The sequence below is a fragment of the Panicum virgatum genome, chromosome 9K (genome assembly GCF_016808335.1).
Source record: "Panicum virgatum strain AP13 chromosome 9K, P.virgatum_v5, whole genome shotgun sequence".
NCBI lineage: Eukaryota > Viridiplantae > Streptophyta > Magnoliopsida > Poales > Poaceae > Panicum > Panicum virgatum.
The window spans coordinates 14,787,499-14,803,415 of NC_053144.1; the positions used below are offsets into that span (position 1 = coordinate 14,787,499).

Sequence of the window (15,917 nt, forward strand, 5' to 3'; positions counted from 1 at the left end):
AGCAGAGCCTAAAATGCTTAGGTTTACCATTAAACAATATTTTCTTGTCCCTCAACATTAACATGGTGGCACGATGTTTTTATGTTAAAATTTATGCAGTAAGTTGCATGAGCTCTTAATTCTTAATTTATTTTCTTAATTCTTAATTCTTAAGCACTTAGCACAACTCCATATTAATTCTTAAGAAACATTAACAAAATCTCTTCCAATAAACTACTATTTTTTATTTTCTTAATTCTTAATTTATCTATTTATTATCCTTATTCGTCATGAGCTCTTAGCACAACTCCATATTTCCTTATTCTTCTAAAGAACCTTTAATTTTTTGTTTATTAATATTTTTTATGAGCTCTTTAGTCAACTACTAAGTTTATTAATTTAATTTCTAAATTTATTCATGAACTCTTTTAGTTACTATAGACTATTATTATAGTAAAATCCACCAATGTGTATTATTTTCTTTTCGAGATTAATGTTTTAATCTCTTGTCGCTCTTGACTAACGTGGCTGCTTGTTTTAACATCATGGTATTAAATGCTAAAATTTGTTAGAAGGTTGAGTGTGCACTTTATAAGAGAGATAAAGTTTACTTTTTTATCCATTGATTAAATAGATTATTGGTACCCACAGATACGTAGACCTCGGTTAATGCATTTCTTTTGACTATTAACATGACCTATTTGGAGTTTGGATTATAGATTTACGTTTGGCGTAAGATTAGAAAAAAAACTATAGTAACTGGGTACAGTATACAAAAGAGAGTGTTGACTTGCGAGTGTGTGTGCGCGCGTATGATGATGAATGTGCTTGTGTAGATTAATTACCGCCTACTCAAATTAGCTAATGAAGGAGCTTGGTTGTTGTTATCAATTGCCCCGCAGTTACCACCTTGTGATTACTACTGATGATGCGGAGTATTATCGCTACCGTACCTTTGACAAATCAATCCGTCATTGTTCACGAGGTGGTAGGTAGGTAAGTGTGCATGTGGCTTGTTGGTGCTAGCTAGCTTGCTTTGCAGCTGCACGCAAAGTTGTTGGCTTCTGATCTCTGTTGTGACCGAGTCCTATGGATTTATTAGGAGGTCGTCGATGCAGTAATCTATGTTGTCGGCATCTAATACTATTAATTTGTTTCGTTTTCATATTAATAACATGGCAATTTTTACTTCTCTTTTGTCAAACGTGGACTCTTTAGTGTACCCTAGACTGTTAGAACTTTTTTTCTAATTAATTTGGCGATTTCGTACTTCTTTTGTCAGACATGGACTCTCTAGGTTAACCTAGACCGTTAGATTCATAAAATCCGACGGTGCAAATCTTTTTCTTTTTTAGATTAATGTGAGAATTTCTAAATTCTCTGGACAAACGTGGTGGCTTCTTCTAACACTTAAATATGTATATAATAGATGAGGGTATGCATTATCACTTAATAATACCCACATATGTAGTGTCTCTTCATCAATCATAACAACTCATTAACAACAGTAACAATAAATGCAGCCATTGTATTAAAACGTTGGAACACACTGGAATGAATGAAATCATGAAGATTTTACCTTCCAGATATTTGTATGCAAATCAACTTCATGTTTCCCAGACATGGCAATTACATCCACACTCAATACTGGCATATTTATATGAGACATATATTGGCAAGGATCAACTAAATGAAAATAAATTTGAACCATGGAAAATGAACGCACCAGAATCTCATAAATGACAATTACAAATTATTACAACAATCAAAAGACACCTGGGTTGTTCAGCTATGTAATTGATTGATAGTTTATGTTTTTTAAAAATAATTTTATGTTTTGTATTCAAAGACTAGTTTGTCCTCATAAGAATTCTTTGGTTAGATTGGTGCTTTGATGCTTGAACTCGAACCCCATAAACCAGCTAGAATTGTCTTCATAAGAAATGAGATTATTTACTTTTGTCGAGTTGGTTTACATTTTCCTAAATAAACTCAAATAGGATAAACTCCTATTTTCTACAGGCATATTTACAGTGCCGAGCAATACTTTAAGAGTTCTTTCAAGGGAGAACGAAATGACCTACGCAAATGTTACAGAAAAGTCTGATAGAAGTCAACCACGAACACAGAAGCTCATGCACGAATAGTATAAACATTATTATTAGCCCAAGAATCGTCACTGCCAAGAAATCAATGGGGGCACAAGTTTGACGTAGCAAATAACCGAAAACACACATCAGAACAATCTTTAGCATAGCTGCACAGGTTGGAAATGCATACATTTTCATCTCAAATTTACCATATTACATTAGCATCTTTTTTATTGTAAAATTCTCTGGCAACAAACGGAAGCGATGCTCAGATCTGCATGTGTGCTTCATCTCCAGGAATGGCGCTACCTCCAGACTCTGTTTGTTTCAGCTCCGAAGTAATGCACCAGCAAACCTATATAAGACAAGTTTTTGTAAATGAATATAATCACGAGGAGGTTTAATGCCAGCGATGACAATGCACAGTAGGTGCTGCTACCAATACGATTGTGAAAGATCCACACGAGATTCAGATTTAAGAGTTTCCAAGACCATGAGGCTATTTAGCATCATGTCAAATGACAGCAGATGGTGATGTCATCCATTAGAGAAAACCGGCTTATGGATCTACCAGCTTATCAACCATTAGCACACTGCCCGCTTCAGCTAAGCTTATCTCAGTCCAAATGCTGAGAAATTTTAATGTCCATGTTTGATGAACACACTCAAAAGAAAATGTTTTTCTACAACACTCATTGACCATAAAACCAAACCCCTGCTTCTCTTCCATTCTGTACTCCAGTTGGTAACATAATCACACAATTATACAACAAGTTACCATATACTAGTAGTAATACAAAATGAACTGCCCGGTTAATCATATCCAAAAAGGTTAATAACAAAAATCTTCACATACATACTTGTCGATAACAAATCCTACCAATATATAAAAAAATAAGTATGTCTCTCTTTATTTGTTTATTATCTATGGTGAAGAGGTCGATAATCGTTCCCTTGTCTACCGACCAAGGCACTACTTGTGTTCATATGGATACCGAAACTACTGCAGTTGACCAAAAAGAAAAAAAGAAATCCATAATAATTACAGAAGAAAGAAACTAAAACCAGCAAGATGATGATTACCTGGGACCGAATCGGCCTGTGATGGACGCCGGCGTACCCTGCGACGGCGGCCTGGCACAAGGCGCTGAGCTTTCCCTCCATCCCCCCATCGCAGGATTCGCGGACCTCCTCCTTGGTGAGGTCGCCGAACTGGTTGAGGCCGTAAGCTGTTTTCCCGGCGGCGGCGGCGTTGAGGTCGACGACGACGCGGCGATTGCCCTTGAACAACATGTACCGGCACTCCTCCTCGCCGACGTCTCTGTAGGTCTTCTTGTACTTGGCCTTCCACCCCACGAACATCCGGCGGGTCTCCTCCTCGTACGATCCCTCCCCGATCTGGACCCCTTCCCCCTGGAGGACCTCCTCACTGGCGTGGGCGCTGAGACCGTTGAGGCCGGTTGTGGTCAACCCGGCGGCGTTAGACCGGGCAACGATGCGGCGGGCGTCCTTGAACAACGCGTACCGGCACTCCTCTTCGCCGGCGTATTTATAGGTAATCTTGTACTTGGCCTTCCACTGGACGAACATCCGGCGGGTCTCCTGCTCGAACGTGTCCGAGGCCGCCGGAGACAGCAGCAGCATCAGCAGCGCCGGCGATACCAGCAGCATCAGCAGCGCCGCCGCCATGAGAGCAGCCGTGGAGCCCCTCATCGCCGCAACCCGAGGCCAACGACGGGGTGGGAGGAGGATATCACTGGTGGGCTGCTTCATACATGGGCCCATACACTAAACGGGCCGGGCCTAAGACGTACAGTCGCAAATCAAAATAGCCCTAGGCATCAAATGTGTCAGATGTACTTGACCAATTCGATGCCAAGCTTCTCTTGGAATCACTGATTAACGTTGATCTTCGGATCTAGCTTTTTGTGTTTTTCTGAGCTTTTCTCTTTGTTTCTTGATTAACTTTTCGGAATCACTGAGAAAATTGTCCGGAAGATTAGCACTTAACATACATTACCCTGAAATAAAATAAAGAAAATAAACAAAACAAAGGGTGAAGCTGTTATGAGTAGAAGATTATTGGTTGTTTGAACTAATTTCATAAGTGTATTAATACTTTCTAAGTTTTAAATCTTCCCCGGCAACGGCGCCAAAAATAATTATTGACACTGCTTAGCGATATTACTAAAACAACAACGGCGCCAAAAAATGCTATAAGAGCAATGGCACCAAACAACGTTGGTATTGAAAATTACTTTGCCACCAATAAACTAGTCATGATCAACTACCTATACTTCTAGTTGAGATCAGGTTGTCATCACCAACTATATAACTAGAAAATATATCATGGCATAAATAATATTATAAGAATAGGCAGAAAATAATATAAAGAATAGTATAAATAAAGAGATATCATAGGTTCCGCAAACGGACAGATAATTATACCAATTGTAGCATTTTACCTAGAGTATTACCAGGTTGTCATTTATATTCTAGCACTAGGAAGGTGTAACATCCCTATTTTTATTACTAAAATAAAACTTATTTTGTGATTAAGCAGGCAACGTAAATTAATATAATACTATCTATATAAGAGGTGTTATATAATTAAACTACTAAGCAATCCTTGCGGTACGCACATGCTCGAGCTGCTGAGTCCACTCCACGTACGAGCTCACAAACCAGGCTTGCTTGTCTCCTACGCTTGCCTGGCTCCCTCACGGAGCACGTGGGCCCGCGTCGGGACCGCACGCTGCACCCGGCACCACGCCGTGCCGACCAGCGTCGTGCCCCCACTCCGCTGCAGCTTTGCCCGATGGCTTGCCCGCCCTCGTCGCTCGCACTGCTCGACGAGGACCTCCGCAATCCACGCCTGAGCCGTGCCCCACGGCAGGTCGAATCATCTTACCAGCCTCGGAACTCCACGACTTAGCTGTGCCGTTGTCGCCGCGCACAGATCCCGGCCGAGATTTTTTTTTTTTGCCACGAACCGCTTTTGGCCGCCTATAATTTGAGCCGGGTGCTGCACCGTGATGCTCGCACCATCCGCAGCTCGTCGCTGCTCCTTCCCGGGAGCTGATAAAAACTCTGTTTGTAGCATCCCTGTTTTGCTTGCGTAAAGAAGCTACCAAGCCTGCCTACTGCTGCGCTGCTCCGTCGTATCGCGGCTGCACTGTGCTGAGTCGTCGCGCACAGCACCGGCCCAGATTTTTTTTTCCGCGCGAACCGCCTTTCCCTGCCTTTAAATCGAACCAGCGCCCCTCCGTGACGCCTCGCACTGCCCGTGCTCGTTGCCGTGCGCCACAGCCCTGAGCCAAGCTCATCTTCCTCCTCCTGCCGACTCACAAACCACCCATCGATCTCCTCGCCGAGGCCCGCACCCGTCGATTCGAGTAGCAGGTGAGCAAGCCGAGACCTCCAGCTACCTCCCGACACCGCCCTCTTGGCTTCTCCCTCCCTCCACCATGCTCACCCCGAGCTCCAGACAGCCATGGCCGCCACGCCGGACGCAGCTGTCGGCCGCCGTCACCTCGACCCAAATCACCGCTCAAGACACTCTCCCTGTGGTCCGAGGAGCCTTTCCCCTCTCTCCCCAGTCACCCACTCCCCTCTCCCGTATGGATTTTGAACTCCAGTAGCTCCCATGGCGAGCGGAGGAGAGGAACGAGCTCTCTCGTCTGTTCTCCCCCTCAAGCTCCTTCCGTTGTGTACAGTGGCAGATGTCCACCGTAAGCCCAAGTGATAAGCCACTCATCAGCCTTATCCTCCACCTGACCTTGGGCTAATCAATTGATTTGGACCAGCCAATCCAGCGGCTCAATAGCACACGCAGAGCACCAAAACACCTCAGCCAATCACGTGAAGCTCCTTCTATTTATGTTAAGTCATTTTCAGAATTAATTAAACATCCAATATTTCAACTACAATATCTCACTCATGCCAACTCCGATTCCATTGATTCTTCTTCATAAATTCATCTAAAATCAAACTCTATTTAATGCAACTATATTTGTATAATGTATTGATGTATGTGCTCTGTTTGTTTGCGTACGATGAAGTAGAACCGGTTCCAGAGGAGAACCCGGAGGAACCAGGAGACCAGGAAACCGCCGCCACCGACGCGTACGAAAGCGAAGGCAAGTCTCATCGATCCTTTACGTTGACCATGATTGATCCTAAGTGAGGTTAAATTAAACTTGATAGACATAGGATGACATGAGATGAATCACTGAGAGAATGAGAGAAACCACTGAATGAGGCCATGTTGCATGTTGATTTACTGCCAAACCTGCATGTTATCAGATCTTGTTAAATGATGAAACTGGGTTGGTAATGAGATCAGGGCAGTATGGGATGTGTTGGTGCGTGCGCTACCGTGGTGGTAGACATGCGACCGAGCTCTGTCGTGGTGACATCTCGGGTTTGGTTGGTTATGGTTGTGGCTGCCCTGATGAACCTTAAGGACTGTGTGTTGTGGTGCCATCTCACCTAACCTACTATCAGTACGACCACATGAGCTTGTATGGGCAAGCCTTAGCCCAATCCCACTGGCTAACCTGGTAGTCGTCCGAGGTGGTTATGTTTGGGGTGAGACCTGGATTGGTCAAGACCCGGGGATTTGTGGGCGACTAGTCGGGGTTGAGCCACGGCTGGGTGTCGGCTATGACGGAGCCGTCTCTGGACGGTGAAGTGCGTGTGGGCAAAGCGTACAACCTCTGCAGAGTGTACAATCCATTCGAATGGTCCGTGTCCTCGGTTTGGACAGGTTATGGTGTGGACATCTCAACTAGTTGAGCCACCTAGCCTATGAGATGGATGACTGGTTGGGTTACCTTGAATACTACATTTGTTATTTATTCTGGTTGATTAATGGACCTTGGCATATTAATCTGTAACTCCCTCCCCGTAAGGGTGAGGTGGAGCTTGCTGAGTACTTTTGTACTCACCCTGTTGATTTTTTCTTCAGAGGATCCTGACTTTGTGCCAGAAGACTACGAGTAGATCGTGTCCGCACCCAAGCTGATCGAGTGGAGCCGTGATGGATGAAGAGCTAGTCCTGCATGTTGCTATGCTAGTTGTTATCCTATGGTTGTTCTGTGTAGCTTTGTGTTGTCACTTTACTCCTCATGTACGTGTTAAATAAAGCTCTGTATGACTCTGGACTCCACTTGATGTAACATGTATTATGCCGGAGACCTTATTCGGTATTTAATACATGGTTTAGCCTTGATCTTCGGGTCGGGGCGCTTCAGAAGGTATCTATAACTAGAATGCGTAGTATTAATAACCCCTTTATACTATGAAATAGTAATAAACCAATAATGAATAATGCTTCTACTCAATAAGAGGGTTAATGTCACAATAAAGATAAATAAATATGATAAAGATATATATGATAAATAATAATAAAGATAATGATAAATGTAGGGATCAAGCATCATAAATATAAGATAAATATTCAATAGAGTAATCTAGTCTAAGGACTCACATGGAATAATATAAGGAAAACTTACTAATGAGTAACTATCATCACATGCTATTGTCTAACTCTAATTAGTGCAAACATCTAGCTATCATTGTTAGCATTACTACTTCATACCATACTTAGGGAACATCAACTAAGAAGGATTCAATATTGAGATCTTCACCTTCCACGCGACACACGTCCTACCGTTCACTATATGCGGAGGGAGGATTACAGAGGACTCAATAGGGCTGTAACCCCTATGATCTACCACACGACTCAGCATATAGCGGGCATTTGCAGATATAACGTATCTAAGCACCACGCTTACATAAGTTATAACACCTATCTTGCATGTTACAAGATGAGGGCTATACAATCCTAAGTATGCAATCCATAATAAATATCTAACTCTACTAGACATATCAAAGCAAACAATAAACATTGCAATAGATAATATAATAAAGATGAAGCACAATGTCATAGATAAACTTGAGTAATACATCAAAGATATAAATTGTACCTATAGAACACCTTGACAGAATCTGAAGTCCAAGCCTTTTTAGACTTGAATCTCCTTCTAATCTACTACTATGTAGCTAATCTCTCTAGAACTAGAACTACCCTTAAGAACTAGGGTTTATGGCTCTGGATGACTTGATCTCTGGAACTCAGATAATGATCTTCAATACTGAATTGATCTGAATTAGGGTTTCAGGGGTGAGGTCTGCCCTTGCTTATATAGCCCCATAGGATGAATCTCGGCCATTGGATCAAACCGACTTGATTGGATGGATTAGATTTGATCTGAAGGTCGGTTGTGAGAAGCTTCTAGAAGATGGACACATGGCGTGCTTAGACACGGCCGCCCGGCCCCACTTGTTAGTAGGTGGGCCCCATATTCCTCGGGATGTCTTCTTTTGTCCTTTAGGTCCCTGGAATTTATACTAATCACCTTGTTTCGGTCCTTTTCTCCCGTTTCTCTATTTCTCCCCTTTTCTTCTATTTTCTGGATTTATCCTCCAAAACTGGATATGCAACAAAACTCGTGGAATTCATTAGTATAAACCCTACCTTGTAGTCTTCTTGTTCTTATTTGTTCTATTATTTATGATAAAAAGTTGATGTTATCCACCATCAACAGCGAGCGTGTCTACGCCATCTATGCCTTTGATTCCTTCCATATCGGCCCTAAAGAGTGCACGCTCCACGCTGCTCCACTGTGTGGCTTCAATGGCTCCCTCGACGATGGCCTAGAGCTCAGTGTTGACAAGGTGGCACTCGCAGCGGTTGCGACACTCTGTGCCGATGCTGTTTGTGCCACAGGAGGTGGCCCAATAGCATGGGAAGCGGTGGCAAGCTCAGTGCAGACCACATGCATGACGATTTGCCTATCTGGCGGGCAATGCTTCGCCGATGCCCTCACCGGCGCTGGCCCCGTCCAAGACTTCGTGGAGGCAGCGTTCTACCCATACGCGTCCTGACCTGCTGACGTAGGCTAGGTAGTGACCGTGGGACTAGACTCCGTGGCCGTGCTTGCCACGTTCTGCACGGACCACAACTTCAAGCCCCCCGCCCGCGTCCACCGCATGCTCCAGCACTTTGTTAGACACCACGTACTGCATCAATTTCCACCTGAATAGTGCCTGCGCCATCCTGGAGGCGCTGCACCGGTTCCTCGTTGCCACCGACCACAGGCTCAACGTCTCACTGGATGCGCTTCTCCACGGCATTGTCAGGCCTCGTCTTGAACCCGGCTGCAGCATGGGTTGCACCTGACGAGCTCGCACCAACATCTGCCCTTGCTTATATAGCCCCATAGGATGAATCTCGGCCACTGTATCAAACCGATTTGATTGGACGGATTAAATTTGATCTGAAGGTCGGTTGTGAGAAGCTTCTAGAAGATGGGCACGTGGCGTGCTTAGACACGGTTGCCCGGCCCCACCTGTCAGGCCGCCCGGCCCCACTTGTCAGCAGGTGGGCCCCATCTTCCTCGGGCTGTCTTCTTTCGTCCATTAGGTCCCTAGAATTTATACTAATCACCTTGTTTCGGTCCTTTTCTCCCGTTTCTCTATTTCTCCTCTTTTCTTCTATTTTTTGGATTTATCCTGCAAAACTGGATATGCAACAAAACTCGTGGAATTCATTAGTATAAACCCTACCTTCTAGTCTTCTTGTTCTTATTTGTTCTATTTATTTATGGTAAAAAGTTGATGTTATCTACTATCAACAAGCTCCCCCAAGCTTACCTTTTGCTAGTCTCTTAGCAAAACCATTTATTAATAATAAACTTGGATCAGGAGTTGCTATAAAGCTTTCATTCTTAAAAAGTACACATGCTTTTAAACAAAAACTCTACTCCGGATCAGATAACAATCATTCTGACTTCAAACTCACCCATATTACCTTAAACCATGGAGCTTTAACTTTCACTTGGGTCTTGAGTAATTGAAAGACAGAACAATCAAGTCAACCACTATGTCTCAAGTCTTCGATCAACCAATATTCCAGAGTTTTTTTTATAAATTTTCAAATAAAACTCAGAGCTTTGTATTGAATGACACTCTCTTATAAATCTGGTATTTATGGATCCTCACTAGGCAATAATAGTGTTATGCCTCCTCTCTTAAATATGTAGTATTTATGTGGAACAAGGCTGATTATATTAAGCCTTTTCTTATCTCTCTTTTACTCACTCACTCTCTAAATAAGGCTTATGTGGAGCTCATAGGAGTGGCACTCTTTAAATAATATAGCATACTTGCAAAGAATATATTATAGCTCAAACAATGGATCCATAGAGAGTTTAGCCAGTCAAAACAAGAATTGCATGTGTATGGAATATGGTGGATAGGTGTATATTTGGTGGCTAAAACTAATTCTACTTTTACTCCTTCAAAGAACATATCTCTCTTTTGAAACTTGAAAACTTGAGAGAATTTGGGCTGCATACTTTCTTTTTCTTTTCTTTTTGGGCTGCATACTTTCTTTTTCTTTTCTTTTCTTTCTTTTTCTTAGAGAGGCGGGCATCTGAGTACCCATTGTTTTCATTGTGGACACTTATCCTTTTTTCACTCTCTTTTTTTAATAGCGACCAAAATCTCTTTCTACTGATAAACTTTTGAGAGATAACAACAAAAATATATGGAGTAAATAATCATGGGCTTCCTATAGTTTATTTGGGTTGTTTATTCCCAATGTAGGAATAAAACATTTTCAAGTGGATATAGATGGAAACAGAATGGTATTGCGATTATTCCCAGTATAGGAACAATGCGTATGAATATATGTGGAAGGTGTGTGGATAAATCTTGACTTTTCATGACTAAACTCTCACAGGAATCGGCAAAGCTTGAACTACTCAATCCAAAGCTAGCAACATATGTAACTGGAAAATTTTCCTAATCTAAATATCAAATATATGGCTTTGGTAGGAATTTAACACTATGCCAAACAAGAGCTCATCATGAAAGATTTTAAATTTTCAAAAACAAATCTCCAGAAATATAGTTTCACTAAGGACAAGATAAACAGCAGCTCAGACTTTCTCATATCATATCCCCCAATTACCTAGACTTAGATCAAGTATATGCTACCCACAAGTTTAGGTTTAGAGCAAATCTTAGATCAAAACAAATGTATCCAAAACATCGGAGGAATTTCAATTTAAAATCAAGGTACTAAAAAGGAATTAGAGCAGAGCAACTATTCATCATTTCCAAAGCAAATTTATTCTAACTCTAAATTTATTAACCACACCTTAATATGTATATATCTAAGACAAACTTTATTTAATTTAATACGTTATGCATATTTTTATTTCTTTTCAAAGCAAGCAATAAAATAAACTAATAATAATAAAGAGATACTTATCTCGATAACAGGGGGTGCTTTCCCCTAAGCTAAATTTGAAGACGGGAGATGTAGACAGATGGAGGTGATGACGTCTTTCCTTGGTGGAGCATTGATGATGATGGCAGCATGTTGAATTGATGCTCTACCAAGTAGTCGGTTCCTCCTGTTGTCATATCCTGTAATTCCTGTTGATGAAACTCAAATAGACAACAAAGCTCGTAGAATTTGTTAAGCGTTAGTAGTTGGATATTTAAGCTTTAATTATCTAGAGCTTCTTAATGAAAATTAAAGATTAAATTTCAACAGGGATTAAGCAAAAGCTAATATTTTTGAATTTTCTTATTTAGTATGCATGCAGAAAATTAATAAGGTAACAACATGAATGAATGCAAACTTATTTTTATGCCTCCACAGTAATCCTGAGGGTGTTTATGCCACAGAAGTACTTACATGGGGCTTCAAGTTTTTAATTGATGACATGCATGAACATATTTATTTCCTTTTCTAATGTAGATATATGTGATGAAGTAAACATGCTAAAAATTACTTATGCAAAATAGTAAAGTAAATATGCAATACTAAAGTAAAGGGAACACGAGTTCACGGAGTCGGTGCTCCTGTGAAGACGGTGAATGTACCATGTCCAGCTTAGGGGGGTGTTTGTTAGCAATAATCTGAACATGAGAGTGTTAGTGTGTGTACGCGTTGCGTTTGTCAGCATGTACGTGTGCGTGCATGGCGTGTGTCGCCATGGACCGGTGCGGGCAGCAGTCTAGCTGCGTCCGTGCGCGTCGTTGATCGAGTCGGGGCCGCACGAGCAGGGATGCTGCATCGTGTGCGGACGGAGTTCGTTGGAGGAGTGGCGTGAGAGTCGCTGCGCCGTTAGAGCGTGGCCATGTCGTACGGGGCAAGCGACGCGCCAGTCGCGACGTGGTGCGTGGCCACGGGCAAGCGAGGAAGCCGGGGCGTGGAGGTGTGCTCCTGGGCGCGCGGCAGGCTATATGTAGCATGGTTCTCCTCTGTAACGGGTGCCAAGTCAGTGAATGAAAAGGCCAACATACAGGGCGTTTTTCGCCCGGAGCGTTCGTCGCCGAAAATTACTGTTCATCGTCTTCCACCTCGGGTCGCCGGTGAGTGAGCGAGAGAGAGAGAGAGAGAGCGAGGCAAGCGGCGCAGCAGCTGTCCCTGGGCTCCAACAAGATCGTCTTCTTGCTCCCTTCAGATTCCGTTCCACTCCCTCTGGCTCTACCAGATTACCACCCTAGTCTAGTCTGCCCATGCATTTTAAAGAAAACAAAACTATCAGAGAAGATGCATAGAAAAATTCAGAAACTGCCTGCCAAGGCGAGGAGGAACCGGTAGAGATAGGCCCCTACCTCGTGCCACCGCGACGGGCTGCCCCAGCCGCCAGCCGGCCGCCGTCCTCAGCCTCCCGGGCGCTCGGCTCCGCGCCGCCGGCGCTCATCGGCAGCTTGTGAAAAGTGAAAATCGCTGCTCTGTGTACTTCAAAGTCATAGACCTCGTCAAGAGCTTCAATTTCATTGTTTATATGAAAAAAATCTGATTTTTTGAAGTTGTCCCACGCAGAGTTGGGACCAAGGAAAATTCCGCCAGCTGAACCGATTACAGCTATTTCAAAAGGCTATGTATGTGCAGATTTGCAATTTTTTACCCAGACAATTATTTCCGCAGAACACCAAATTAAAAAATATATAAAGAAAAAAAATCGAATTCCGAAGACCAGCAGCAAGCCAAATAAGGGAACACCTCACTCATGGGCAATACAGTAAGCACGGCCGCCGAACGAAGCCGCTAGGCCGGCGCGTTCCGATCAGCGGGACAGCGGCCGCTCGCGCCTGCGCCCGCTGCGGCGCAGCTGGATGTGAACGACGCATCGCGCGGGTCATGTAGTGCACGGACGCATGAGCATCTACTGATGATCATCAGAACCTTTTTGGTTTTCCCGTATCTACGTCTTTGTTTTCTCCATGTGTGCTGTACACCTTCACCAGCTTCCATTTAATCTGTTCGCCCAGCTTCGTGTTTGTACTACTAAGAAATGATTTGCGGTTTGGAGAAACACAATGTTTTTTCTAGGGCAGATCAAAACGTAATTCGCACGAACGGGGCTACTGTAGTAGTTCACCTGTTTTTTAAAATGGCATTTGTAGCTAGGAGCAGGTGACGGGTGGGTGAGTACCGCGAGCAGAAATTTATGAGAATTCCCATTCAGAGATTCGGCTAGAGGATGAATATACTGTAAACTTCTGCAATAGCTTGGGAAAAAATAGAAAATACACGAAGAATCTTTACCCAGGTTCAGGTCTTCCGGAGGATAACAACCCTACGTCCTGTTTGTCCGTATATTTTGTGGTTCTGTCAATCTGAGAATATATAGGTAGAGAGCTCGTACTTGAGCTCTAGAATCTGAGAGAAAAGACCCCTTTTTCCCTACCCTGACTCCTCTTTTATAAGGGCAAGGCCAATGTGTCGTTGCATACTGACCTTAAAGTCGGATAAGATATGAGCAGGCCATAGTTATTTCTATTACCACAATGTATAAGTAATAAAAAAGAACTGTTCACATCACAACATGGAACAGAGAGAGAAGAAATATGAGAGAGAGAAAAAATTCCACTATTTTTTGTTCTCCTATGGTCACACTTTTAAGTTTAAGATGAATTTTAGAAGATTCTCGTATATATGGTGGAGTTTCACAACGGCTAAGGTGCATTGTGCAATAACATTAGATACTTATGATCACTTTTTTCTCAATATTGTGGCTGTTCTAATCTAAAACTAAAAGGGATCTTCACATCGGCCGTATACAAAAAAAATAGGTGAGATGTCCTCCCCGAGGCCACGTGCCCTCCATGCATGAGCTTTCTTTTTAATGCATGCAGGTGTATGTATCTACTACATACTTGCACTTGTGCTTGTGTGTGGTAGGAGCCCCCTCTCTCTCTCCCGTGCAGCAAGTGGGCAAGAGAGATACAACTTTTAACATGCATGTGCCCTTTTTAATGAGCATGCATCCCGGATAGGTGTTTAATGTGCATGTACCCCGGGATGCATGCAGTCCACCCTTATTTGCATGTCTTGTCTTATCCCTGAGACCACACCTTAGGCTGCCCGCAGTGGGCGCGCTAAACCACTCGCTACGCTCTTTACATATCTTTTTGGCACAAAAAAGGCTGCAGCGGGGTTCTGTAAAAACAACGCTATGATTCCGAGCCATTCCGATTTCTCCATTTCTAGCGCGGTAGAGAAGCTCTCTAGAGGCAGACGTGGCCGCCTGGCGCGGGGCCCGCGTGCTCCACCCACCCTCGCGCTCGGACACACCGGCTCGCTGGCGAAGGGACCAAGGCAGGCGGGGAGGAGGCCGCGACGGAGAGGAGCTCGGCATGGCCTCCGCCGCGCGTGGATCCTGCCAGCGGGGCGCCGCAGCTCCATGGCCTCCACGCCACTGGCTGCCGGCGGAGGCCGCCCCGCCTCGCCATGGCCGCCGGCGGAGGCCGCCCCGCCCGCCATGGCCGCCGGCGAAGCTCGAGGAGGCCTCCGCCTCCGCTGCTCCCCCGCTGCCGCCGCTGCTGGCCCGCGCGGCCTCGCGCGCTCGCCGGCGCAGTGAGCAGGGGAGGGAGGGGGGAGAGGAGGGGGTGGGTTGGGGTGGTCACGGCGGCCCCGCCCAGAGCCGAGGAGGGAGGAGGAGGGGTGCGCTCGGCCGGCGTGGGAGGAGGGAGGAGGAGGGGTGCCGGCAGAGGCCGCCCTGCCCCGCCGCGTCGTGTGGGCCGCCGCCGCCCTGCGCCGCGCGAGCTCCGGTCCGTGGGCGCCGCCGGGCCTCGGAGCAGGGGCGGCGGAGCTCGGAGCAGGGGCTTCACCGCGCTGGAGCCGCGGCCGGCGCGGGGAGCGGCTCGCCCGCCCGCGGGCTGCGGCGGCGCGGAGCTCCCCGCACGCCACGTCGCCGCACACTGAGCAAGGATGGAGAGGAAGGGAGGAAGGGGGCGCGGCGTCCTGCTCCTGGAGCTCGCCATCTCCGCACAGAGCTCCGGGGGCAGGGCCCGCCGCCGGCCTCCGAGCCATGGCAGGTCAAGGGGGAGGGACGAGGGAGGAGGGGGCGGCGTGGCTCGGCGAGGCTCGCGGCGGTGGCCGGGGGAGGGTCGAGGTGGAGGGTGGCGGAGGGAGAGAGGAGGGGGAGAGAGAGGGGCTGCGGGGGAGAGAGAGCGGGGAGGGAGGGCGGGGGGTAAAAAAAGGGAAAAAAATACGACACGTGGGCCCCACGGTCTGGTAGTTGGTATAGAGAGTGATATAAAGAATGAATGGGTGCGGAGAAACTGAATATAGAGAAGAGAATCTCGATGACCAGATAGGAATATTTCTTTTAGAGAGTGAATTTAGAGAGTGACGAGTGCGGAGAGCCTTAGAATCTCGTGCATATATTCCTGTAGAGGAGTTTTCCTTGGTCTTGTCTTGTCTTTTCTTGTGCTATCCTGGTGCGTGCGTGCATGCAAAACATGCAAGGCATG

At 45.2% G+C, this 15,917-nt stretch overlaps 1 protein-coding gene across 1 annotated transcript; it reads right to left on the reverse strand.

Annotated features, from left to right (window-relative positions):
- Window positions 1-2,115: 2,115 nt before the first annotated feature.
- On the reverse strand, window positions 2,116-3,833 carry LOC120650297. The gene is made up of 2 exons (XM_039927359.1): window positions 3,153-3,833; window positions 2,116-2,424 (listed from the first exon to the last, which is right to left on the reverse strand). Exons 1-2 carry the CDS (start codon window positions 3,780-3,782, stop codon window positions 2,338-2,340), a joined length of 717 nt encoding a protein of 238 aa, XP_039783293.1. The 5' UTR covers window positions 3,783-3,833; the 3' UTR covers window positions 2,116-2,337.
- Window positions 3,834-15,917: the final 12,084 nt, after the last annotated feature.

Coding starts and splice junctions, on each gene's coding strand:
- LOC120650297 (XM_039927359.1), bottom strand. CDS start 3,782: ATGAGGGGCTCCACGGCTGCTCTCATGGCGGCGGCGCTGCTGATGCTG. Junction 2,425..3,152: donor ACAGGCCGATTCGGTCCCAG/GTAATCATCATC, acceptor TGTCTTATATAG/GTTTGCTGGTGCATTACTTC.